The sequence below is a fragment of the Aulostomus chinensis genome, chromosome 2 (genome assembly GCF_037954235.1).
Source record: "Aulostomus chinensis isolate RoL2024-O1b breed Wild chromosome 2, RoL_Achi_v1.0, whole genome shotgun sequence".
NCBI lineage: Eukaryota > Metazoa > Chordata > Actinopteri > Syngnathiformes > Aulostomidae > Aulostomus > Aulostomus chinensis.
The window spans coordinates 20,102,268-20,128,368 of NC_141321.1; the positions used below are offsets into that span (position 1 = coordinate 20,102,268).

Here is a 26,101-nt window from a genome sequence, read left to right on the forward strand (position 1 = left end):
AAAAAATCATTGAATGTCACCACCACAAGCCTCCCCTTCAACCGCAGCCATCATCTTCCCCAGTATTCTTGAAGATTCTGTTTTAAGAAGTACAGCAGGTTAATGCATGATGCTCACGAGTGTTTTAGTGCCATATTGTAACTGGTTGTGCTCTGCTTCTCAGAACTGTTACACTTAAATTTGTATTAAATGTACAGTAAAATGGTATTTGTGAATATACTCATAAAAGCAAAGCAACTGTGATTTCGAAGCAGTTCCAGCTCTAAATATATGTAAAGCAAATGCACAAAATCACTTCAAAAAGAAATGTATTCCACCGTCTGAATCCATTCAATCAGCTGCATGCAGAGATGTGTTTAGTCAGGCTAAGCATGGACAAAAATTAAGTAAGAAAAAAAATCTTGTTAATGTGAAATTTTAGGGAAATTTGAAGTGCAAAGACCACCCAGATGTGTCAATATTTCTTGAGAAATAAATGAAAATGTCTTAAGCCAATTGTTGATTAACTTTTCATTTATTTATATATATATATATATATATATATATATATATATATATATATATATATATATATAGTTTTGGTCATTTACACTTTGACACAACTGATATCAGCCTGGCAAAGTGATACAGTACATGATGAAACAGTGTGTTTGAATTTCACGAGTTGAGTCAGAATGACAAATATCAGTCAAGTGTTTCGATTCAGAGGTTGTGATGAAGGGGCCCTCTGCCCTCTGGAGCCCCTGGCCCTGTGCCTGGTAGTCTGGTTCAGTAATCCTTCCATTATCTACTGCATTGTTGCTTGAAGCTCTGGTTCCATGTCCAATAAGACAACACTAAAGAGAAAAGTCCACATGGACCCTTTCAAAACTACTCAAAAATAAATAGTTTTTAAAATTTCAGTCACCACAGACTGTGCTCTGCTATTAGTTATACAAGTTATATTTGGTGGTTTACTTCAAATTCTGTGGCATGTCAAAGTCAAAGCCATTATTTTCAAATTCAGAGTCCTACATCTAGTGGCCAGTGACATAAAATAGCACCTTAATAATAAAATATAATTATCAACACTAAATTAATCATAATGAAATTATTCCAATCAATTTTAGAAAAGCTTACAAAATACAATTTTGAAGTATTATCATAGCCCTCTACAGCAGCCAGCCAGCTCTATTTAAAATCACAAGTTAAAAAATGTCAATGGAGCTTCTGCCCCAAGGAAATTAAGTTGTGTTCTGATAAAAGTCATATCTTCAAAGCCATAAAAGAAATATGAGCACACACATTTGAGCTGTTACTTAAAACGAAAAATAGCCATTTTACTCATTTAAAACGTTTAATCAAAGCAGGTGACTTGAATGAATACGCCTCTCTACACATTAAGACGCTGATAATATTTGCGATAGGTATTTAGTCGTACTTCCGGTTTTGCCGAAATTAGACAAATTTTCCTTCAGTGCTCCTCTGCTAGTTTGAGATTTTGTACTTATTTATGTTGGATAAACAAAATGTTTAAAAAAAAAAAAACAAATTATCCACCCTGTAAGGGGTGACAAGAAAACGTCTTAAGAAAATAGAATTGACATGAAATGATATAAAACACATTGTTGTGGGGAAACTAATCTTTACATATCAAATAGTCTTTGACGAGCCATCTGTGAGACCATTGGCTGGCTGATACATATCCCACAATGCACTGGTTGACTACTTCCTTTTTCCTTTCGGCCATTTTCCTCCCTAGTAGGTATGAAAAATTATTCTCCTAAAACATCTAAATAATCTGCTTTAATCCGTGATATGTCGGCAGTCTTAAAATCGATAAATCACATCTTGAGATAGTATTTTTTGTCACCATTATCAGGAGGTGACTATTGTTTTGGATTTCCAAGTTAAATCTAAAGCAGCGTCTGTTTTCGTTATGGTCCTCGGTGTAGTGCTGTGTATGTGTGACTGTTAGCGCTCCATGGCAGGCCAACCACATATGTTTCATGTGTTGATAATTTTGTAATTGTAAATGAGCTAGTTAGTAATTGCAGAAGTAGAGTTACATCTCTGTCGAACGTCGTAAGTCTTTTAATAGTTCCTGGAGTGTAGCCATTAGGTCGGGTAACTTGTTAGCCTAGCTTAACAGCCATTGCTTCCAGAGACCTGTAGTGTGCCGGCGTGACATCTCACTCTACGTCCTTATGGCGTGTGCGTTGCAGGGAAGTAGGCAGCCATGGCCCCCAGCCGGAATGGAATGATCTTGAACCCACATTTCCACAAAGACTGGCAAAAACGGGTGCGGACCTGGTTCAATCAGCCAGCCAGAAAGATCCGCAGGTGAGTACACTGGCTTGCATCATAGAGACGCTAATGTGAGCAAACTTTGTAAGGTCTCAGTGGAAGAAAATTCAGTACTTAATATGGAGTTGTAATATGTCTAAAGTCAGTCTCAATCAATTGAGTATCAGTGTACTTAATTTAGTTTAAATATTAGCTTGCTAAGACGGTATATTGAGAGTGAGAGTGAGTTCCACGCATTAAAAGCTGCTAGCTGAAGCCAGGGATTCTTAAATTTTCTCAGTTAAAGTTCTGGGAATTGAGGTAAAGATGATGGTAGAATTTGTATACACACCAGGTTAGGGAAGTCCATTTAATGCTTGGCTGTGTATTAAACAAGCATTAGGGTTCATTTTTCTTAATCTGGGTGGGATGTCTGAATCTGTCAATGTCCTGGAGTCATATCTAGTGTATTCTTGATGTGAAGTGCTGCTTTTTTTCTAGCTTTCATATTTTTAAGATTTGGCTTTCCCACAGCCAAATCTGTGGGAAAATTAACAGCAAAGTAAGAGTCCAATATTGTGCATCCCTAAGATGAAGAACAAAAATCAAATAAAACTAAATAAATAAATCTTCTGAGTGTCATCCACTTACGTGATTGAGATCATGTTTTGGTTGCTGTGGTTTGACCAAGCTGCTTCTTACTTCAGGCGAAAGGCCCGCCTGGCTAAAGCCCGTCGTATTGCTCCCCGTCCTGTTGCTGGGCCATTGAGGCCACAGGTCAGATGTCCCACAATCAGGTACCACACCAAAGTTCGTGCTGGACGTGGTTTCACCCTGGAGGAACTCAAGGTAATACATTTGAGCAGTCAGTTGGTTTGGTAGAATATATTTTCAGTATGACAGCCTGCAAATGCAATTAGTGACCTCCACCTCAGAACTGCTACTGCCTTCTGTGGATGCAAGACGGGCTCAAACTTCCATCATCCCTAAATCTCATGAACACTAAGCATGTCGTGGAATTTTCATCAGTCAAATAATTGTTGATAAAATGTGTAAGACCCATCATTCCAGTAACACAGCTGATCAAAAGCCAAACTGGATATTCCTGGCCTTCCCAAGACTGTGTGAACAAGGTGTGTATCTCAGCCACTGAGGCCAATTTGATACACATCTTGATCCATGTTATCACAGTACAGTGCATCTCTTGAATGGGCAATGATTTAGTATGAGGCAGTTTAGCCCTTGAATGATGCTTTTCAACACAGTACAATACAACAGTGTTTATTGTTAATGCACTTCAATTCTGTTCATGCTTTTTTATGCTGAGGTGTGTTTCTCCTTCTGACTGTGCGTGGATGTGTTTTTGGAGATGAGTGACTGTATTTTGTTGTTGCATTCACTTCTAAAACCCAGACTAGTCTAGACTCGACCTTTATGGATGTTTGTTCGTGCAGCGGGAATTTATTTTGATTTGACTGCTCACATTTGAGGACATGAAGAGGGGAGGGAGGAGTGTTGGCTTGGTTTGAGTGAGGGAGTGGGAGTCATGTCACCCACAGCGAGATGAAACATGTCATATTGATCCAGCTAGACACAAAGAGCCACATTGATTTCCCTTACAGCTTTTACCAACTCCTGCGGTCTGGGTTGATGCAGCTGCTTGAGTGCATTAAGCCTGGCACAATGCGATGCATCGTTGAAATTAAAAACCTGGTAAACCCAGAAAACACAAGTGACCAGAGTAAGCCAACCGTCAAGACTAAGGTCATATTTGGGAATATGAAAATATGTAATCATGCATTTGCTTTATCATTATTATTACTGCTGCTATTATTACTATTATATTATTATTGTATTGTATTGTCATTATATAATATATCATTATTATTGCTATAATAATAACAATTAATATTAATTATTATTATTCCTGCTACTATGCACATATACAAAATCACATTCAGGTGCACACAGGCGCACACACGTGTGTATGTATATATACTGTGTGTGTGTGCGTGTATGTATGTGTGTGTATATATATTATATATATAGATATAGATATAATATATATATATTATATAGATATAGATATAATATATAAATTCGTTTTTGTTGTCTTTTCTCTTCTATTTTTCTATACAGTTCTATTTATGTCTATTCTTTTTACCGTCATGGCAACAGTGCTCTGAATGTGTAGGAGATTGCAATTTCGTCCAAAAGGGAGTAATAAAGTAATCTGTCTCTGTCTGTCTGCTAGTGTGAGAAGGCATGTTGAACTACTTTCCTTTTCCAGTTAGTGTGTGTCTGGTGCTAGGCGCTAGTCATGTTATCACCAGTGATGTTTGCTTGTATTCAGAAATGAAGAATAAAAAACCAAAATGTTGCATTTCAGCAGTCAAATGATGACAAAATCTCCGGAATCTCTGTATTTGCTTGATGAATATATTGAACCCCTTTTCTGATGACTGCTGTTTTTAAAACCGTTTATTTTAAATGGACACGGTGTCTTATTACACATAGAATATTCTCTAACTCTTACTGTGCTGCTCTCTTCCTGCAGACGGCTGGCATCCACAAAAAGACCGCCAGAACCATTGGCATCTCTGTTGACCCTCGCCGTCGTAACAGGTCCACAGAATCTCTTCAGGCCAATGTGCAGCGCCTGAAGGAGTACCGCTCTAAGCTCATCCTGTTCCCCAGGAAGGCTTCTGCTCCTAAGAAGGGAGACAGCAATGTAAGTTTGTCATGTGTGAAGGAAAAAACAAACTTGGTTACAGTGGTGTTCTGTAGCTGGAGTGAGATGTTGGTTGTAATGGAACTGGTACAAAGGCCTTGTGCGTCTGTTGCTGTGTCTTGTGAAAATCATACCAGCCATCACATTGGAACAGTTGGTTCAAGACAAAGAATCCTGTCTAAAATAAGTTGTTCCTCTTACATTCAAACTGAAGTAATGCTTAAGTGCCTCAGTAGAATAAGATGTAGTTCCCTCCTTGTCAGTAGATTGAATATTTTGTACCGGGCATACATGTCCACCTCTGCTCTGTAACCCACTCTCCCTCTGTGAGCATGCTGGTCTAAAACCATGCATCATGTCAGAACTCTCCCACAAGGTTTCCTTAATCGTGAGTGTCTTTCCCTCATACCGTCCTTCCACTGGTGCCCTGTTAGTTTTAGAATTCATGTAATATTTTCCCCAGTACCCACACGATCCCTCAAGTATCTCACCAGTTACAGCTTGTCCTGCTGGGCTGAAGCTTTGGGGTTGTCATTGTGTCGACTTAGTTAAGTTCCTTGTTCCTTAAAACAAACCTACTATATTAGATCTGCCTTTTCTTCAGAGTCTTTCAAAGCCACTCAAGCTCCTCTTGACTTTGGCTGTTGAACACCTAAAGTCTGACTGTTTAATGGACTTCTCCAATGAATGCCATTAAGGGATCCTTGCCTGGGGGCATACACGTGGGTTGAAGCTGGAATGTCTTTGATTCGAGACATGTCGCAAGATTAGCCGCATAATCATTTTATCATCATTTTGTTTTTTCTCGAAGAATGAATAATTTGTAACCTTTCAGGAGGAGGAACTGAAGATGGCCACTCAGCTCTCTGGACCAGTCATGCCCATTAAAACTGTAAGTCACAATTTCTGCAAAGTCCGTCTCACACACAGCACAGCAGCACTTTTAACTGTTGTAGACTTCAGCAGGACCACTGGAAATGAGTAAACTAGAATTTCCTGCTTAATGTGTATGGAGGTTATCATAGATCAGCCGTCATGTGTAACAGTGGGTGATACTGATGTCAGTTATTTTTTGAAAAGCCTGTCTAGTTGACGGCAGTCAGATGAGGAGAAAATCTCCGGAATCTCTGAGTTTCTGTGATTGAAACTTTTGAACCCCTTTTCTGATGACTGCCTTTTTAAATCCAGCCTCGAAAAACAAGCAAGCGATATTGATATATTATGAATGTCCCGTGATTGGTAATGAAAGGATTATTAAATGTGTGGAAGGTTTTACATGAGCTCATACTATCTGTTCATTGCTCCCAGGTGCACAAGAAGGAGAAAGCCCGGGTGATCTCTGAAGACGAGAAGAACTTCAAGGCTTTCGCCAGCCTGCGTATGGCCCGGGCCAACGCTCGTCTTTTCGGCCTCCGTGCCAAGAGAGCCAAGGAGGCTGCTGAGCAGGAATTAGAGAAGAAAAAGTGAAAATAGTCTCTCTGGAACTTTGCAAAATAAAGTATTAAAAAATCCACGTGAGTGTCATTGTTGAGATCCTTTTTATAACAGATGGTTTCATTTTCTAGTCAGAGGAGCTAAAAGAGGCTCACAAATATTAGCTTTAATACAAAGAGCTGAGTTTACAGGACTGACACTGGCCAGATGGGATTGATGAATGTCCACTGCTGAAATAACGGAGTGCAGCTCTCATCAAGACAGGCTGGATTACCAGGCTGTTTTTGTAATTTCAGTTTAAAAAAAAAAAGTATTCAGCTCACAAAGGTAGAACATCTACAATCTGTCAGGTGTTCTACAGTGAATACAAAAACATCTCAGATTTATTTTTTATCAATCACACATGAGAACATCTTTCTGTATTGAACCGTAAAGCTTGTGATCTGTTGATGATGGGGATTTTTCATGTATCAAGGGATGATGGAGAGAAGGTGGTCATGAAGATTTCCCTCAGAGGCTCAGGACAGAGACTCCTCCTCTAATGAAGTTTACAGCTGCCAAGCTGATGTCTGCACTGGAGAGTTTGAGCGGAGTTCAAGGAAAACTAAGAAGTTCAGGGGCAGATTTGATCATATTTACAGAGTCCATGTCCACTGGGATGAGGGGTCCTGGTGGTGGTCGGCCTGCGCTCTCCTGCTGCCTCTGAACAGGGAAATGTGGATGGTTTGGTGTCTGCATCACTGGCAGCAGTAGGTGGCACTAGAACCACAGTGTGCCTCTTAACAGGAGGCAAAAAATGTTTTGGATTAGAGGCTATTGAATTTGGACAGAAATATCTTTAAGAATTTGTAAGCGTTTTTAATCTCCTTGAACATAAAAAAAAAGAAGCTTCGGCTCACTTAAGCAGTTAACAGGAGGGAGCGCGTGTCGGATTTCTGCACAGCAAGGTGGTCCATTCAAGTAATGTGACATCAACAGGAGTCGGTCTAAAACATAACTGAGCGCAATAATGGAAGCTCATCTGGTGCACGTTCATATACGGGTAGAGCTGCAGCGACTGGCCTGGAGACGGAGGAAGGTTAGAGGTGGAGAGAGATGAAACATTTCATTCCAGTTGGACGATTTAACGCCTCACAACTGCAGGAGAGTAAAGTTGAATTTTAATGTTCATGCAGGAGTAGTGTGTGTGTGTGTGTGTGTGGGGGGGGGGGTGTACCTGTTGGCAGACCAAAACTAGACTTTAAATGCAAAACATTGCTATGACAACGGGGTGTCTTGACAGTTAGGTGCACTGTGGTGCTTTGGTAGGAATTATGAAATGAAATGAATGAGTAAGGGAGAGTTGCAGGGGCACACCCTGATGGAGGGAGAGTTGCCGTTTTAGATCCACAACTCTCAAATTAACAGCAGAATATTCAACCTCAGCCTCGAGTGACAAATGTCCTTTCTCCCGTTTCTAAGGTCTGAATGGAAAATGAATACTTCAGTTAATGAAGGTGAACGGACAGTTAAATTGTGGCTCCATCTGAGGGATTATTGATGTTAAAGTATTTACTCAAAAACAGTTTAAGGTCCACTAAACTCTTGCGCCTCAGTTGTGTGTAGACCAAGTACCTTCAATATGATATTATTTAACATTTGGCATCATTTTCATTTGACTAGATTACAGATGTATTCTGTAATGTGCATCTATAAAATTCAATTTTCAAGTTTTCGAACACAAACTGCATCAGAAGAAATGAGTGCTTCACGAGTACCTCAGAGGGCGGTGACCCGCTGTGATGTCAGACTTGTCTTTGCTCTGTCAAGGGAAGGTTGTGGGGGGTTTTGAGCTGGTTATACAAGGTCATTTTGAGGTAATCACCTCTGGGATGTTGTGACAGTTTACCGATGACTGACAGATGGATCAGGTGTAGCTGTAAACCAGCAGACCTCATAAGTGGGAATGCTAAAAGCTGTTTGATTTAATGTTGCCTTCAGTGGCTCTGCACCGGAGTGTGTGCAGTCAAGAATGCAGCTTTTCTTTGTACGGCGGTGTCCTTGCTTTCTTCGCTTTGCATGTGGATTCTTTCTTTTTTTTCCTACTGATCAAACTGAAATCAATGCGTGTGTGTATACTTGTATCCTGCAGTCTTATATTCAGGGTGATGATGCATTGTTTGTTTCATGTTAACTCTGCCAAAGGGAAATGAAATGTTTGACCATGGTCTTTGTGTGTGAGCGAGGCAAACACAGGAATGGCGGAGGTGAATCCTGAAGATAATGTTTCTCTTCAATGAGTTACTAAAGCCAAGTGAAACACAAGCTCGCTGATTGATTACCCTTAATTACAGCTTATTGGTGGAGTATAGAGCTGTTGCCCATAAGAAAGTCTTTTGAATCAATAGAGTCTTGGAATATTGCCCAAAACCATCGAAAATACCTCTGCTCCAGGGAGCCGCTGGTGGAAAGCTGCAGATGATGTTACACATCTATATTGGGCAGCGGGGGGTTCTCAACCTCCTCGTCGTTGTGGCTCACATTCTTGTAACAGGCCGGGGCCCATTAAAAAAAAAGAAAGAAAAGAAAACATTTCACTAATCGATTTATTCTAATCCAATAATCACGTATTAATGAGCTGCAACAAGACCACTGCCTTTCTAAGCTCTGAAATTAAAGCTGTAGTGCAGAATATGATGTCATAGGCTCTATTGTAGGCCCCTCTGTTCTTGGATGTAAAAACTGTGGTTAAATTGAGCTGAGCGTCACACAGCTGCCATGAAATGTCTCGTGTTACTGTCACAATTAAATTCATTATGACTTTAGAAAATTACAAGAGGGTTACGATTAAATTCATAAACTACATTCTGGATATTCATGGGCTAACCAGGAGTAGTAGTGCCGGTCTGGGCCTACTCCATGTGTCGCCAGCAAAATAGTTATTAAATACTCAAAATGACTTATCTCACTTACGGGACCTCATTCAATAATATTTGTAATATTTGAAAAAGACCAGAAGCGAGCAAACTAAATTGTGTACCCACATTCTAGTTCGTGGAGAGCTAACACGAGTTAGCTATCTTAGCCAATAGAGCGTGTACGGTATTTCCTCCACCTACTGATAATGAATAGTTACAATATTTTTATACATTTCACATGGTTTGATTATATTTTACTTCACTAAAAAGCAAAACCATTCCCTTGCAAAAAAAAAAGTGTGCTTCAATTTGAAAGTAATCCGGATCCATTTGAAGTTTCTCATGACCAGAACATGGGCCCCAGTCCAGTGTTTGAGAGACACTGAAGAGGATCAGGCTGTTAGAAGTAATGTATCACGATGTGGTCAGCGGCAGCAAAGCGTGCACTGAATGTGACGAGGGAGCAGCGCTGAATAGATAATCCATGTGTAAAGGTAGGGAACATCCTGTGAGCCGCTGCACCGCTGCAGCAGCCACAGATGGCTCCTGTTAGGAGCTGAGGCCTGGCAGGGCTCAGGTGTGTGCCCCGGAGCAGACACACACTCTGAATACCAGAGGAAGAGGAGGCAGCAGGCGTGAGGGCTGCTGCAGAGAGCTGTCTTAAGGTGACAGCCATGTTACTAAGCAGCGTGTTTCCGTGTTTAATGTGTAAACATGGCATGAACACAATCAGTAAAAAGAATCTGACCAATGATATCCACATGGTGTTCAGCTCAGCAGAGCCGGTAATCAAAAATCAAAAGTTTTGTTTCTCCTGCCGTTGGCAGTAATTTGATTGACCTGCCTGTACGCCTGCTCACATTTACAAGCCTCTGAGAGAAAAACTCTCAACGAATCAGACTAAAATGTAACGCTGCAAATGAAAATTTGTGCTTTCTGGCTGAAGGACACAGATTTCAAAGCGGCAGAATTCACACTTGTCCTTAATCATAAACAGCAAAGTGCTTCATAGGAAGCTTTTACTTTCTGTTTTACATTGACAGACGCATCTCTGAGTTTTGTCTGATTTTGCAGGCACTTTTTGTTTGTCTTTCATGGCCCACAGCTCAGTGTGGCTGGTGTTTTGTCAATCTGTAAAATGTTACGCAATGTCTGGAAATACATTCATGAAAATAATACACTTGTGGGTGGACTGCAAGAGGGTTCAAGCATAATGTGTAGAGACAATACCTTACATAACGTATATCACTGTAGAGTGATTGGAAGTCCTCGTTGGAAATTAGTTCATGATGGCTGTAATGTGGTTGACTTGTAGGTGTGTGTGTGTGTGTGTGTGTGTGTGTGTGTGTGTGTGTGTGTGTGTGTGTGTCCACTGTGAAGCTCCCACATGCAGATCTGGTGGCGATATGCTGCTGCTGTTGCTGCTGGAGGATGTTTGAACTCCAGCTAGTTTAATGTGAAGTGTCTCACCTGCTTTACTTTACGGGGATCAACAAAGGTGTATGGCTGCCCCAGCGCCACACACACGCACACACACGCACACACACACACACACACACACACACACACACACACACACACACACACACACACACACACACACACACTTGCGAGAGCCTTTATTCACATTTCATTAAATTCACACAAACATGAGCAGTGCTTGTGGATATTGCTCCTTATTTTGTTGGACATATTTATTTATATATTTTTGGTATCTTTTGTCGGTCCTACCAAGGAGCATCTTATCATGTTAATTTACAACGGACCTTATTCATGAAATATTGTCAAGCACAAATTTGTTCTTGCACACTACATTTTTACCTCAGTTTGGTCTTTCAGACAGGAAGCAAAGCCTGGCGTCTGTGTGGTACCTGTGACAGCGACTTTAAACTTCTTGAAGCATTAAAGTCAAGCCTGGCAGCTACAGCAGGAACACAATGTGCATGTTAAGAGAGATGAGCGACACGTCAGGCTTTGCTCTTTCCTGTAAGATAAGATTGAGGGCGAAATGAATCCTAGTTTCTGAAAACAAATTAGCGCATAAGAAATGTTCATGAATGAGGCCCATTGTTCATTTCTGTTTATTTTTTGATGATGTTTCATGTGCCGTCAAACACCTCAGACTGTAAACCCGTCTCTTGTTATCAACTGTGACGGTACTTTTGTAAGTGCTGTGAGGATAAAGCTTTACTGACCCACTTGTACACGTACCACACTTGCTACACCTCAACCACAGTCGTGTAACAGCCCTGCTGTAGGTCCCACCTCCTGTCCATGCTTCGTTCTTAGAAGGTTCAGAGTGCAGGGAAGCTCAGACTACTGTGATGCAGGCGCTCTTTGGTTTGAAAGAGAACGCATAGCCTCGATGGCTACTTCAGCATAATCCACTGTGTCTGATTTTTTGATGATGCACGACATCTTTACTGTGCCGTTGCATTTAAGAATAAGTGACATTGTTCACTGTGTGAATCTTCGTGAAGAAGCTGTCTGAGGTTGCGGCAGGTTGGGAGCAATGATGTTCATTTATTGAGCGTTGAAGTTGGTTGTTAGGTGGATTACAAGCTCTTTTAGACTAAATGAAGAGCTGTTCATTTTATTTGATCTATTTTTTCTTTATCAGCGGATTTCCAGCTTTGTGCAAGTTTCTAGATCATCATCACCATCATCATCAGCAGCAGCTTCATCATTATTATAGATTGTTTCTAATTTTGAAGGCTCGCTGTTCGACCCCATGCGTTCTTACATCAGCAGCTGGACTCCCTCCATCTCCACACACACACACACACACACACACACACACACACACACACACACACACACACACACACACACACACACACACACACACACACACAGAAGGCGATACTCTCCCCCTCCCCTCCCCGGTGCAGCCAATGAGGACCCTTCAGGCTGTGTGTTACGGGAGAGGATGAAACTAGTGTGTTGAAGAGTGAAGAACAAGGACAGGTAGGAAGTGGTGGTGGTCAGCTCATTTGAATGTCTGGTGAGGGAATGACGAGCGATTGTTTCTGATCAACTGCACATTGTCTCATTGGGAGTGAGTATTTATCTATCACAACCTCGCTTTCTCTAGGTGATAAAAACATGATTTCTCCTTCCTGAATTCAACAGATGTCGGAGGTTTTGCAGGGATTTGATAGCCGAGTTCTTTTGTTGTTTTGTTGAAGAGCGCGTCTTTATTGCGTCGCGTTTATGAAGTTGTTGTGTGCGGTGTGGACGTGTTGCTTTACCCACATATTCCTGTTCAGATATACACGATTTGTGTGTGTGTGTGTGTGTGTGTGTGTGTGTGTGTGTGTGTGCGCGCGCGCTCGCGCGTGTGTTGTAAAGAGCGTGTTTTCAGTTGTCACCGGTTAAGTTTTGGGCTAACATCTGGCTTCACAGCTGCCGGCATGCCGCGGGCTCTGTCCATGGTGCTGAAATGTCAACTTGCCTCCGATTAAATTCAACCTCCGCCTTCATACTTTCTCTCTTGTTTCTTCGGTTAATCGGGGTCACAAACCCCCGACTCAAGGACTCTACCGCTGGGTGGATGTTTACCATCCTGGAGCTTAATCACACCTCCTCTCGGGTTTAGGGGGAAATCTTTGTATGATGGTTGGATTAATGATTTTATCAGAATTATTACAATGAAAGATCACTTTGGTTGGTTTGTTGCTGTGTCGGATTCGAAGCCAGTGTGCGAGCATGTCAAGTCTGTGCTTCTGGATGGTATTGTAATCTTGAGCGACAACCTCTCCTATTCTAACACTAAAGCATTAAATGACTCTACCCAGAGATGTGATCTCCTAAAGCTCCTCCGTGTCCTGTCTGTCATCATGACTGAGGTGAGGTAACATGCCTCTCTAGAGGATCGCTCTGACAGCTTGGCTCTGGTCCTCTGGGACTCAAGAGGAACCTCTGTTGTTTTTTGTGACATCTGTACTAAGTCGGGTCTCCTGTGAGCATTCCACATCTCTCCCCATCCCTCAGAGTCGCCTCACATCCCACTGCTTCACTGGTTTGCAGCCCCTTTAACCCTGAGCCAGGATGAATGATGTTCAGGAGGCCACCTCCCCTGCGACCAGCCTCGGTGGTCCGGCTACCTGCGTCTCCAAAGTAGAGCTGCGAGTGTCTTGTAAAGCTCTGCTGGACCGGGACACGCTGAATAAGTCTGACCCCTGTGTTGTGCTCATGGTACAGACCAACGGACAGTGGACAGAGGTGAGAGCCTTCATCCTTGTCACTCTGACAAACGGAGCATTTGGTGTGAAGCTGAAATTCTTCCAATCAGCACATCTAAGCTGCAACATGTAGCTTTAAATCTTCAATCTTTAATTAATTTTCCCATTGGAGTCATTAAACTTATTTTGAAGGCACTGTAACACTTATTGGAAATGCATGTATGAATCCAGATGATACACATAGTGGATCAGTCCTCACTCCCTTGCCCACATATTGAATTATCTAAGCAGCAGTGATGTGTGGATACAGTGGAATAGCTATCCTGTTCTCTGTGTTATCATCCATCCATCCATTTTCTTTACCACTTATCCGTTAAGGGTCATGGGGGTGGGAGCTGGAGCCTATCCCAGCTGACACTGGGTGAGAGGTGGGGTTCACCCTGGATGGGTCGCTAGTCTGTCGCAGGACCATCAGGAGCAATTAGGAGCTCAGTATCTTGCTCAAGGATACTTGGACATGGTGACTGGGGGAAGTGAGGCTGTATTTTCATACTGGATCAATTAAGATGACAGCTATCGGATGATGAACTAAACACTGGGTATGTGGTCTATTGGTATCAGGTGACATTCATTGGCCATCATTGCTTTAGAATGTTATATTAAAGGTCTGGGGTTGAATTTGTATCAGTACATAGATGCTGAGATAAAGGACTGATATACTTTGCGCTCAGGTCCTTGTGAAAGCTGCAGGCAGTGATGAGGAACCCTCACACTACCCCCACCATGTTGAGCAACCTTCCACTAGGTGGCAGTAGAGAACACAGATTTACTTCAAATGCTGGTGTACATGAAGACGCCACCGTGTAATTTAGATCAAATGATGTTTGCTACATCTGGTTTACATCCTGACACCAAATGTTAGCCTTCACAGTAACCCGTCACCAAGTTTTTCAGGTGTTTCTGACCAAATATGAGATGAAGCCGATCAACCTACTAAAAGTAAATCAAACTGAAAAACAACAACAGCAACAACAAAACAAACGTGAAATTTCCTGCTCCCACCAGGTGGACATATGACTAATCACCCCCAAGGAGTAATGGGGTCTTCCTTAACCGATGATATAGCCCGACAACATATTTAGTACAAATCTGCCATTTTTTTCTTTTGCATAATCCTGCTCTTAGACAAACAATCACCATGAGAGCACAAACAAGCACAAAAACATTGGTAACAGCGTTGGCTATTGGCCAAATTTTTTCTTAACATCTGCATCAAATCCCTCATTCTCTTTGTCCCAACTAAAATGTCAAATGCAGTGAGAGGGAGTAAACATTGCCTTTCCAATTCAACAATTTGCCACAGATTGTGTTGTCTGGCCGATGAGACTCACGTGTCCCAGCAGTATGTGCTGCAAACCTATATTATAACTGAATGTGCTATGTTGGTCACAGAAGCGTGATGAGTTGTGCTCCAGCTGAAATGTTTCTTGGATCGGTCCCTGGCTGATTTAGAGTGTAGGAAGAAGGTCTATCATTTCCCTGTTAAGTGATTTAGTTCATGAGAAAAGCCAAAACACTCGTCTCTATTAAATAGAGGAGGATGTTTGAAAAGGTTTAATTTTGTCGTTTTTTTTTTTTTTTTTTTTTTGGGCAGCTGTTTATTTAATGAAAGCTTTTTTTTTCCCTCAGGAAAACTAGATATAATTAAAAGTAACACTGCAAAGCCTGTGGATGTACTGATGAATATCTATCTGTCTATCTATCTATCTATCTATCTATCTATCTATCTATCTATCTATCTATCTATCTATCTATCTATCTATCTATCTATCTATCTATCTATCTGTCTGTCTGTCTGTCTGTCTGTCTGTCTGTCTGTCTGTCTGTCTGTCTGTCTATCTTTCTATCCATCCATCCATAATGCAGTATACCTACCTGGCAGAACTGATTAAAGAAAGCTTTAATTTCCTAATGTCAGGGAACTCTCTGTAGTTCTTGTCTCCCACCAACAACAAACAGTCTTCGGCACAACCTATCCCTCTGTAGCTCTGATTAGCTTTCATCAACAAACAGACTCATCAAAATCATCCCAAATCTGTCGATCCAGATGGCACAAAGAGAGGAGGAGAAAGCGGGAAAAAAAGCAATAGAGAAATATAGGGATGAATGAGTCAGAGAATGCCAAACCCTACTTGCTATTTTTTTTTTTAGCTTTCTTTGTGAAATTCACTAGGCTTAAATAGAAACAGAAAAGATCTCTGTTGCTCATCGTTGCATCTGTTAGGTTGGAATTGTTTTTTTCTGTTATGTTAAATGTGAAATTCAAGCCCAAGTTAAACAGTAATCAAGCAAGAGCAGTGATTTTTAAAAATCCAAGTCATCAGCTAAGTGAATAAAGGCCACCTCTTTCAGATGCAGTTTTATCATATATTTGCAATCAGCTGCATTGACAATAGCCAATGGAAACATACAAAAAGAGAGAAGAAAATTCTGCAAGGTGTATTCCTCATTTTGCAATATAATTTGCTCACTAAATAAAGGACAACCCTGATTTGATGACAGCAATGTGGATACAGACCACTTCAATGCAGGTCATCCTTGTCCCCTTAAGGCAAAGGTCATGATACATCAATATGACATTCTTCTGAGTCATCATTTTTATCCTATGATGCTACATTTCAGATGAGGTTGGCCTCCTCCAGGATGATTGTGTTTCCATCCATAGGGAACAAAGGGTCACCAAATGGTTTGAGAGAAAGAAAACTAAAGACATCGATCATGTTTTATGTCTCTCACTGTTGCCATCATAACCACATTAGGATTTCTCATTTTGACTCAATTCCCGAATATTAGCTTTTAAATCAATAAGTGCATAGTCTGTGGTTCACAACACACATGAATTTCTCCTTAATTGCAACCAGCATCATGCTTTAGTGCATGCGTGCAAAACAAGTTACTTCAGTTTGCACAGTAACAGTTTGCACATGGCCTATTGACCAATCAGTGTGAGGTTGGTGAAACATTCTTTCCTGTACAACCATGTTTTGCATTTATATCATTTTTTTTTGCAAATTTCTGTGTTGGTTTACATGAAATATCACCTGACATTACAGTCACATTACCACATACCATAAATACAAATGTGCATATCCTTTTTCTGTGTACTAGTGCACTGCAATATTGGCTTGTCCCAGTGCATTTATACCCACTCCTGATATCAGAATCTCAGTGTGATATACGATAGCACTGACCTGAGCTCACATTCCAACTCGCAGTGACAGCTGCAGTTGCAAAAAATGAAATTTCTTTTGAGCCTTGAGGAGTTTTAACCTTGTTCCTCAGAGAGATATAGTCCCAATTTTACATGAAGGTCAATGTATGGAGGTGTACACATTTATTTACTGACATTTATTTTTATTTCGGACTGAAGCAAAATCCTCAGCTGCACTTGAACTTCAGAAATGATCACCGTCACACACATTTTCTGACTTTACTGCAAATTTACTAATGCTTCAGTACATGAGTAAAAATTCTGAGTTTTTCCAGTGACAGTTAGTGTTGTATATGAAAATGTGATGAAAATAAAATATGTCCAAGGATGGAGCCTTGGGGTACACCACATGATGTAGGTATAGCAGATTTTAGGTATGGCTGAAGCCATGTTGCATCCTTGTTCAAGTGCATCTCACATGCTTGAGAAGGTGCAGGATTATACAACATTGGCTTATGAAAAACAGCAAGAGAACCCTATTAAACTGAAAATGGTGTTTAGGGACAGCAGTAAATAATCAAAGTTGATCAACAATATCATTTACATAGGTCGGGAGTAATGAGCAAATATAGGGAGATTTATTTTGTATTTATTTTCTAGTTCTGTTCAAAATCTTATTATGAAATGATTTGAACTAACTTAGACTTAAATATCATCCTCGATGAGGATTTGACCTTGTGACAAATTGGATGGCGTCGAAATGTTCTTGGATCTGTGAGAGAGCTAAATCCTACATCATGAGCAGATGGGGCCTCAGAGAGCTCAGCTTTTCCTTGTCAGGCAGTCAAAGACAGGCATGGATGTTCTCTGTGTGTTGAGATTAAATGTCAGAGTCCTCCAATCTTCTCTCATATCATCCTCTTGATAGGATGTAATAATATTTTCCCTACTGTGCTCATTGGTGTTCCTCAAAATCAGAAGAAAGACAAACATGGTTGGTGCTATTTTATGACATCTTACTGTAAAGATGTATTAGATAGACAAAAATAATTCCTTTGGCTCAATTCTCCTTCTCTCAATTATCTCTTTAACCACACATGTAATAAATTAAAATAAATAGTAGTATGTTTACAGATGACAGCTGGAAAAATCTTAATCAGAGTGTTTTCTCTCAGCTGGACAGGACAGAAGTGATCAAGAGCAACTTGCACCCAGTCTTTGCCAAGGTTTTTTCTCTGGACTACTACTTTGAGGAGGTTCAGAAGTTGCGATTTGAAGTCTATGACATCCATGGTACTCACAGCATCGGAACTCGGGATGATGACTTCCTGGGAGGTGTAGAGTGCACACTTGGTCAGGTAGGAACACGCTACTGTTGAACTAATGGTTTATGATTGATCTTTATTTTAGAAAATACGTCAAAGAAATAATAATAATATAAAGCAAAAAAAAACAACAACCAGCAAACAAACAAAATGGCATTAAGTGAAGGCTGGGGGGGCTGGAGCCTATCCCAGCAGCCTTCAGGCAAGAGGCGGGATTCACCCTGGACAGGTCACCAGTGCATCACAGGACCAACACATAGAGACAGACAACCATTCACACTCACAGTCACACCTACGGTCAATTTAGAGTATCAATCAGCCTCGTCCCTTCTTGATGTCTTTGGACTGTGGGAGGAAGCTGGAGTACCAGAGAGAACCCACACAGGAACAGGGAGAACATGCAGACTCCACACAGAAAGATCCTGTGCTGGAGCGGGGAGTTGAACCCATAACTGTCTTGCTGTGAGGCAACAGTGCTAAGCACTGTGCCGCTCTTAAGTGACCAATAAAAAGAATAATAAAAAGAAATTAAAATTTTCCACCATGCGTGCCTTGATAATGAGAGACACAACTGAGATTGTTTTTACACTTTTTTGGTTTATCATTGTGTAGTGTTGAATTTCATGATCCAATCCATTACATATTTGGGTTTCTTGGTGTTCTGTGCAGTGATGCCGCTATATCATATATCATGAGCATCCAAGTGACATAGCTGAAAACATGATAGCGCATCAGAAACAGGAAGCAGAGTTTGGACAACTTCAGTGAAAATGTCTGTACTAGGTTCATCTGGAGAACATTGACTGATAATCGAAACTCTGACAACAGAAAGAGAAAATGAAAATAATCACCAGATCCTGTTTATCAGACAGGCTCGTAAGGAGACCTAAGTATCGACTGAAGTTACCATCTGTTGTGCCATGTGTGTTAATGTACACAAGTTGCTTCCTCTGCTGTTTTTGCACAGCTTCTGTGGTTTTTAATTAATCCAAAGGAAAGAAAAGTTGATGGCAGCAAACAGAACACCAGCACAAGTGTGATACTACACAATTACAAATTCATATGGAACAATTATTATATCCATAAATCACATTCATAAATTTGATCAGTATTATCATAGACCATTTTTCAGGACTGATTATGTGGAGAAAAGTTCTAACTAGCAGGTGTAGTGATGTTGTGTCCTTCAAACCTACTCTTTTACATGAAAATACCAGTTTTGGGAAATACAAATACTCAAGGCTAAACTGTTATGTTGCTCTTTGCAGATTGTGGCTCAAAAGAAGATGGTGAAGCCTCTGTTACTGAAGTACGGAAAATATGCCGGCAAATCCACCATAACGGTGGGTTCTCTAAACTTCTGACCTCACTGCTCCAGTGAATTAAATTGTCTGGACTGGTGGACATTGAGAGAATTGAGTTAGTTGAAAATGTAATAGCCACTGAGAGTTGAGCATAATAACATTGCAAATTGGTGGGTAGTTGCAGTAAAATGTGCGTTTTCTCCATCTCTTTTCTCAGTCTCACAACAGTGCACTTCACATCAGCAGCAGTTCAGTATACTGACCCGCTAATGCACTTTCATACGCTTTAAAAAAATCTCTTTGTAAAAATGTATTAACCAGACTGAACCTGATTGATTTTTGTTAAAAAATTCATTCCATTAATTCAGAGAACTGATTTTTTTCCCCTCAGGTAAATGCAATTTGCATGTGTGGATATTTGTGTTCACTCTTCTAGCTTCATCAACTCATATTGCCTATGTCCAGGCCCTGCTCAACAAGGCTATTCTAGTCCTCATTCTACTACAAAAAGGATGCCTCTGTTATGTGTGATATGGACAGGACACCAGGACATGTCCAAATAAAAAAAAAAAAAAAATCCAACCATCCGACTCCATACATAAACCTGCAGCAACAACCACATTTACTATTCACTTCACATGGCGCAAAGAGAGATATCTCTTCACTAAATCACCAAATCATTCATAGGTGTGTTTGCAGAGTGACATCGATCAGAGCGTCATGTCACTCCCTTTAAAGCCCAGGCTGCACCAGGACTTGCCGTGTTGCTGTTTCAGTGACACGCATTTCAGCTCTATGGAACCACGTTGCAGTGTTGCGCATCTGCTCGTCTGGTTTGTGCACCACTCAAATAGCACTCCACAGAAACACCACTGACCAAAGACCAGCCTCTTCTTGGTCTATGGTAGTTTTCTGGTGTCCCAAAAAAACAATGTGCCGTGGTTGTGCCAGACCACGCCTCATTAACATACTTAAGCACCTGTTTGAGCAGGTGAACACAATCTTTAGCTAGTTAAAAAGCAAGGGTGCTTAGAGTGGAAACATCATTTACACCGGCTTGAAAGTAGCAGGGATCTTGTGTCTGACGGCGCACTGGTTTGCTCCAAGTTAAAAAAAAGTGCCCTATGTTGTGAGTCAAAAAGTATACCACTTATTGGGAACTCATCTATTTGACAACTTCATCTCTGATGTTTATCACTTTTATCAAAATTATAGTATTGTACCCCTCAGTTTTGATCTGCTTGATAATGTAAAAGTACATAAACATAAAATGTCCTCCTTCGCGAGGCCTGAATGTCTTGGTGTAACATCACAATGGGCCCCAATACAAGAGCGCGCACACACACACACACACACACACACACACACACACACACACACACACACACACACACACGCACACACTCACACACAAACACACACACCATCTGCTCATGCTTTTCATGAGAATTTTTTTTTTTTGCTGCACGTGGCTTCAGAAGACAAGCTGATGAAAAAAGTTTCATACCCTAAATCACGAGTCAATACTCGTCAAACTATGGCCGTCACTCTTCAGTCACAGCGGCAGATGTTTGATCTAAAGTTTCTTTCAACTGAGAAACAGCAACCTGTTCTTTGAGTGGGTCAGAGGCCTATAGGGAGCAACAGAAGGTGCTGAGTGAGTCTTTAAAAAGCAGTTCTGATGTGTTTAGTGCTTGTAACACACAAACAAGCACAGTATGTGTGTGTGTGTGTGGGGGGGGCAGAACTTTATTTCTTGTAAAATGTAGATTAATGAGCTGCAACAATGATCTATGACAGCAGGACCCTCAAGGTTGCTGTTATTGGTGCTTGCTGCTCTCTTGTAAAACGCTGCATGATCAGCAAACCTGTGATCAAAACATTTCATGCACAAAAACAAGGTGTCCTTTTCCCGCCTGCAGTGCTCTTTCATTTTTTGTAATTCCTCTGCACTTTCATGTATTTTTGTTGTATTGCACTTTGAGCTTCAATTTTTGGTACTATAAAGGTACTATAAAAATAAAGTTTGTAATTATTTTTCTATGAAAGCCCCAGGCTGCAGAAAGAACCAGCCATGTACACTTAGCATGAAGCTAATAGCGACTGACAGTTCACACCAGCTGCTTCAACAAAGTGTTGCAGTAGCTGATTTTACAAAGTCACAAGTGCATCATCCACTGTTGTCCACATCCTCTTTATCCAACTGTATGCTCAATTATCTAAAAGCACAAACAAACTAAATATAACAACGTTTAAGTGTTTGTTATTTTTGAGTGACTAAAAAATTTGGCCCCTGAACAACATTCTGCAACAGAAGCTCAATTGAAGCACAATTTGTTTAACTGCTGGCAAATTACTGGCATGTAGCGTCCAAATTAATTTGCGAGAGGCTTCATCTGAAACTCTAAAATCATCCATCGAAAATTCATTTCCAATGTCAAGTCTCAGTTTCATGCAGAGATGTGCCTTTTACAAGCATTTATTTTTTCCCCCCTTGAAATGTAGATGATGTAGTTAAATCAGTAATTCTTTCAATCAGTAATGACAGACATGAATATGAAAACTAACACATCTGATTTCCTGTCAGGTGCACGCTGAGGAAATTTCTGGCAACAATGGATATGTGGAGCTCGCCTTCTGCGCCAAGAAGCTTGATGATAAGGTGAGAGGAGCGTGTGTTACCTGTGGAAATACTGGCAGAGTTCAGGTTGTATTAGAGAACACACGATGGTGATAATGGTAGTAATATGTGAACATGAAACTGTAAACCCACAAGATATCAGTTTTTACATTTTCAACAGCAAAGAATCATAAAGATTAATTCAAATTACAGCAGGATAAAAAATGTAAATTACTCTAAGCTGACATCAGATCAGGATGGTGGTGGAGTTATCACATGTTGGGTAAAGTTATACTAACCCCCCCCCCCCTCACATGTAATTAACATGACAGCACATAATTCCACATGAGTAATCGGAATAATTAGTTGTTGAATTCACGCAGTTTCACTTGAAGGCCGGATCCCACTGACCTTAGCTGGTCTTCTTCTCACACTGGTATATTTTGCTGACGGCGCATTTCAATCAAAAAGACAGCAGGAGCTTACATCCAATTACCGCTTTGATGATCTGAAGTCGCTGCGTGTTCTCAGGAGCGAGCGTCAGTGTGTCAGCTCCTGAGTTCCCAGCAGTATCGAAGAAAAATTATGATTTCCTGTAGCAGGAACATTTATTTTTGAAATTACCAGTTTTGCAATTTACAGCCACTCAGAGTGAAACTGAACCTGATTCTTGATTTAAAAAAAGAAAAAGGAAAAAGAGCTCCATGGTGAGTGCACCCTCTCTTGCCTGTGACATTTGCTTCATATATTGACTCTGTTATACTGGAAGTGCTGCATTGAATTTCTGCAGAAAAATCCACTGGCGTGTTTTATTTGAACTGAGCTGATTTCCTTTGAGACTTTAACACATTCAAGTGGAAAAAAAAAACAATTTGGATGTTACAGCTGCGAGTGCATCATTGTAAAGCAATGATGTGCAATAATGTGCCACGAAAAGACACAGCAACCGTGTTTTCACTCAGGACAAACAATACAGCTCATTCGCTGCAGCGTTCTCTTGGCATGAAACAATCTTTTTTTTGGGCTCTGATTGATACAGAAAATGATAGACTCTGTCTTTGCTGACACAGAATAACAACCCATCGATACGGTAAACATGGGGAGAATAAATTAGTTAAGTTCGAGATCTGCTCAGGAGAAGTCTGGCACAGTATTCTTATTCACCAGTACAAGGCTGGAATTTACATGTTTTGTACTAGAACTGCACTAAGAGAAAACCACTTTTGAAGTCTTGGAGGGTTTCTGGCAGTTCTCCTTCACATTCCTTTTTTATTTTGCAGTGTATATTTGTATTTTATATGTAGAAATAAAAGAAGCTAAACAAAGAAATACCCCTCTATTACATGAAGAGCTTATTTACCGCCTTCCCCAAAGCCACACAAAAAGATAAATATTTTCTCTCCTCTGTGCTTGCATCAGGGTGCTGAGACTGGTTCACAGTTAGCTTAGCGCAAGGAATGGTGTGTGTGGAAAGGTTAGCATGGCTCCATCTTGCCTGCTCAACTTGCAAAAGTTGCAGATCCTTGTTCTGGTTCAGGATCAGGGTCTTGGTTTATTCAGAAGCACAAGATGGTTTCATAGTTCCAGTCGCTCTTTTAGTTGTCAATCAACATTTGCTTTATTAGCCAAATTTTTGAAGTGCTCTGTCAAATCAGTTCACCCAGTCAGAAAAGTGTCTGGCTATGTATCGGATTCTAAAATGACTTGCAACTTTAAATTATTTCCCAGCTTATGTTGCGCACAAAGCTAGTTATATTACTACAGGCAAAGACTTTGAGAAAATTGTATTTCATGACTTCTAACAAAGGAAAGCTAACCGGTCCATCCACTACCATTCATTGTGCTAAGCTAACTAGCAATGAACTGGTGTCTCTGGGTCTCCATAATGCACAATAAGTGAAGGGGCTCTATCTTCTTGTTTTGCTTTGGGGAGGATGACAAATAAGCATTTTTTTTTTTAATATTATGTTTCAGCAGAAAGAGAACAGACTTGGGGTCTCTACAGTGGGTACAACGTCACCAAAAGTGAACTACAGAGGACTGTAAAAATGTTGGCTGGTTTAATGAGACTTGATGAGTCAGAATTTGGTGTAAACAACATGAAAGTGGGTTTCCATCCCATCATGCTGCTGCTGCTGCTGGTGTAATGGTGCCGGGGACAATTCTCACCACATTTTGGGACTTTTAGTACCTATTGAACATAACTCACCCAGCCTAGTTGAATCTTGTTGCTGACCATGTCCACCCCTCATCCATCGTGACCTGAGTGTAGACACCTTCTTATGGTTACTCTCAACAGGATTACACACCGCCTCAAAGCTCACATCATCTCAAACAGTTACTTAAGCATGACAGTGAGTTCCCCGGACTCATTTGGCTTCCAAAATGTTGAGTTAAACACAGTGGGGATATTTGACAAACATGCAAACCAGAAGGAGGCGAAGGAGGTGTGCGCTAGAGACAGTGAGTCCAATCTAGTACAAAAAAAAAAGTAAATAATGGTGGTGGATTCTAAATCATCAAATTAGGAGGCAGAGAGTGAATATACTACCACCAAGGTGAGCTCAGACAAACTAAAAGTAAAAAAAGAAAATTAATAAAACCCCACTGAAGGCAATTTTTCAACTGCAAAACTTGAGGGGTTCTTCTTCGGCCCATCCTACAACCCCTCTGAGTTTGGTGAAATTCCTACTCTTCACATGACCGTGCAAACAGGAAAAAAAATAAATTGTTACCTTCTCACTGGTGGGAACAATTTAGTGACGACAAGAATGAGGGGAAATGAAGAGATGAGCTGACAACTGAAGAGGGGGAGAACAAGGCTATAAATACACAGAAGCACTCAGTCACAAGACATACCTGAGACACATTAAGGTGGAGCAGACAGTGAAAAAAGAGCAGGAACAGACTGGAAGTGAACCTGACAACACAAATGAGGACAGAACTTTTCAAACTAAACCCGGAAAAACAAAAGTTGTTTTTACAGGAAAGGTAAAATGTCCAGAGAGAAACAAGGAGGATTCAGTGAAGAGATGCTGAAGTACGCCGCAGGGCTGGGGGGTGAGGGAGAGGTGAGGTATAATTCTCTGATTACTTCAGTGTCATGTGGTCTATTGGGAATAAAAATACTGATGAGGGCGGTTATTACTGAGTGATTCATTAAGGATATTGGTTTGGAGGTAGTTGGTGGATGGTCACACAGAGGAAGTTCCTTTATAAAGAAAGATTTAATATTGGTTTTTAATTGAGTTTTTTTTTTTTTTATATATCAATAAATTCACCCCGCCTCTCGCCCGTTGACGCTGGGACGCTCCAGCCCCCCCGCAACCCTTAATGTGTAGGAATAAGCGGAAGACAATGGATGGATGGATGGATGGATATCAATAAATTCAAAGGACAAAAGCAACAACAAAATGCTGCAATGTTTATATCACTGGAGATCAAAATGTTTGCCTGACACAACCAAAACCAGAACACGCCCTTCCCCTTGAGCCGTCCTCCCCCCCTGCAGCTGCAGTCATCCTCATGTGAGGTCTCTCTGGCAGGTAAATACGTTGCTCTAAAATACAGCATCCAGTACATTTGATCCCATTATGAAGGCAGAGGCTGATCTCAAACAGCAAATATGATTCTTAGAACATATAATGCATTTTCTGTCATTAAAGTAAGTCATTCTCTGTGTGCCTTACAAAGTACAGCTGTGTGGTATCATAGAAGTGTTGTAAATCCTATAAAAACATTGTTCGAGCATTAGCACCAGAAGAGTCCTTCACCTGGACCTGAACCCCCGAATCTTGACTGAATTAATGAGGACTTGTCCCAGTCTGACAATGACTGTATTAACTGGCCATCATTCATCTCACTGTCATTCTTAGCCTTGGATTGAATTTTGACATGTGCGTCACTTTGAACAATCCCTGCTACAGATGGCACTGGCTGGCTGTTGCCATGACAACAAAGAGAGGATGCTACAGCCCTTGTCCCTCAGGAGATCTATCCAGCTAATGTGGCGGGAAATGCAGCACTAACTGTCCTATTTGGTGTATAGAACCCCGCCCCACCCCATCGCCCCACCCCATTCTTCAAGGAGCACCATACACACACACACACACACACACACACACACACAC

The 26,101-nt window shown here is 40.9% G+C and overlaps 2 protein-coding genes and 2 non-coding genes across 8 annotated transcripts in view; all 4 read left to right on the forward strand.

Annotated features, from left to right (window-relative positions):
* Positions 1–1,703: 1,703 nt before the first annotated feature.
* On the forward strand, positions 1,704–6,509 carry rpl13 (ribosomal protein L13). Of its 2 annotated transcripts, none has more exons than XM_086194637.1 (6): positions 1,704–1,744; positions 2,205–2,322; positions 2,973–3,114; positions 4,823–4,996; positions 5,832–5,888; positions 6,305–6,509. In XM_086194637.1, exons 2-6 carry the CDS (start codon positions 2,219–2,221, stop codon positions 6,461–6,463), a joined length of 636 nt encoding a protein of 211 aa, XP_086050763.1. In that variant the 5' UTR covers positions 1,704–1,744; positions 2,205–2,218; the 3' UTR covers positions 6,464–6,509. The 2 variants fall into 2 exon arrangements, with proteins under 2 accessions (XP_086050763.1, XP_086050753.1); XM_086194627.1 differs by lacking the exon at positions 1,704–1,744 and adding an exon at positions 1,748–1,864.
* On the forward strand, positions 4,665–4,742 carry LOC147269360 (small nucleolar RNA MBII-202). Its single transcript, XR_015111688.1, has one exon. It is a non-coding gene; the product is annotated as a small nucleolar RNA MBII-202 (small nucleolar RNA).
* On the forward strand, positions 6,103–6,176 carry LOC147269361 (small nucleolar RNA MBII-202). The gene has a single exon (XR_015111691.1). It is a non-coding gene; the product is annotated as a small nucleolar RNA MBII-202 (small nucleolar RNA).
* Positions 6,510–12,217: 5,708 nt separating the features above from the next.
* The window catches only part of cpne7 (copine VII), a 33,513-nt gene continuing 19,629 nt past the window's right edge, over positions 12,218–26,101 (forward strand). The window contains exons 1-5 of one of the 4 annotated variants that reach the window (XM_086183471.1): positions 12,218–12,294; positions 13,321–13,551; positions 17,898–18,080; positions 19,316–19,390; positions 21,939–22,013. In XM_086183471.1, coding sequence (XP_086039597.1) covers positions 13,378–13,551; positions 17,898–18,080; positions 19,316–19,390; positions 21,939–22,013 — 507 coding nt within the window. In that variant the 5' untranslated portion in view covers positions 12,218–12,294; positions 13,321–13,377. Of the gene's footprint in view, positions 12,386–13,320; positions 13,552–17,897; positions 18,081–19,315; positions 19,391–21,938; positions 22,014–26,101 lie in introns of all 4 variants that reach the window. The other 3 variants (XM_086183495.1, XM_086183479.1, XM_086183487.1) reach the window with 3 other exon arrangements.

Coding starts and splice junctions, on each gene's coding strand:
- rpl13 (XM_086194637.1), top strand. CDS start 2,219: ATGGCCCCCAGCCGGAATGGAATGATCTTGAACCCACATTTCCACAAA. Junction 3,115..4,822: donor TCACCCTGGAGGAACTCAAG/GTAATACATTTG, acceptor CTCTTCCTGCAG/ACGGCTGGCATCCACAAAAA. Junction 4,997..5,831: donor CTAAGAAGGGAGACAGCAAT/GTAAGTTTGTCA, acceptor GTAACCTTTCAG/GAGGAGGAACTGAAGATGGC.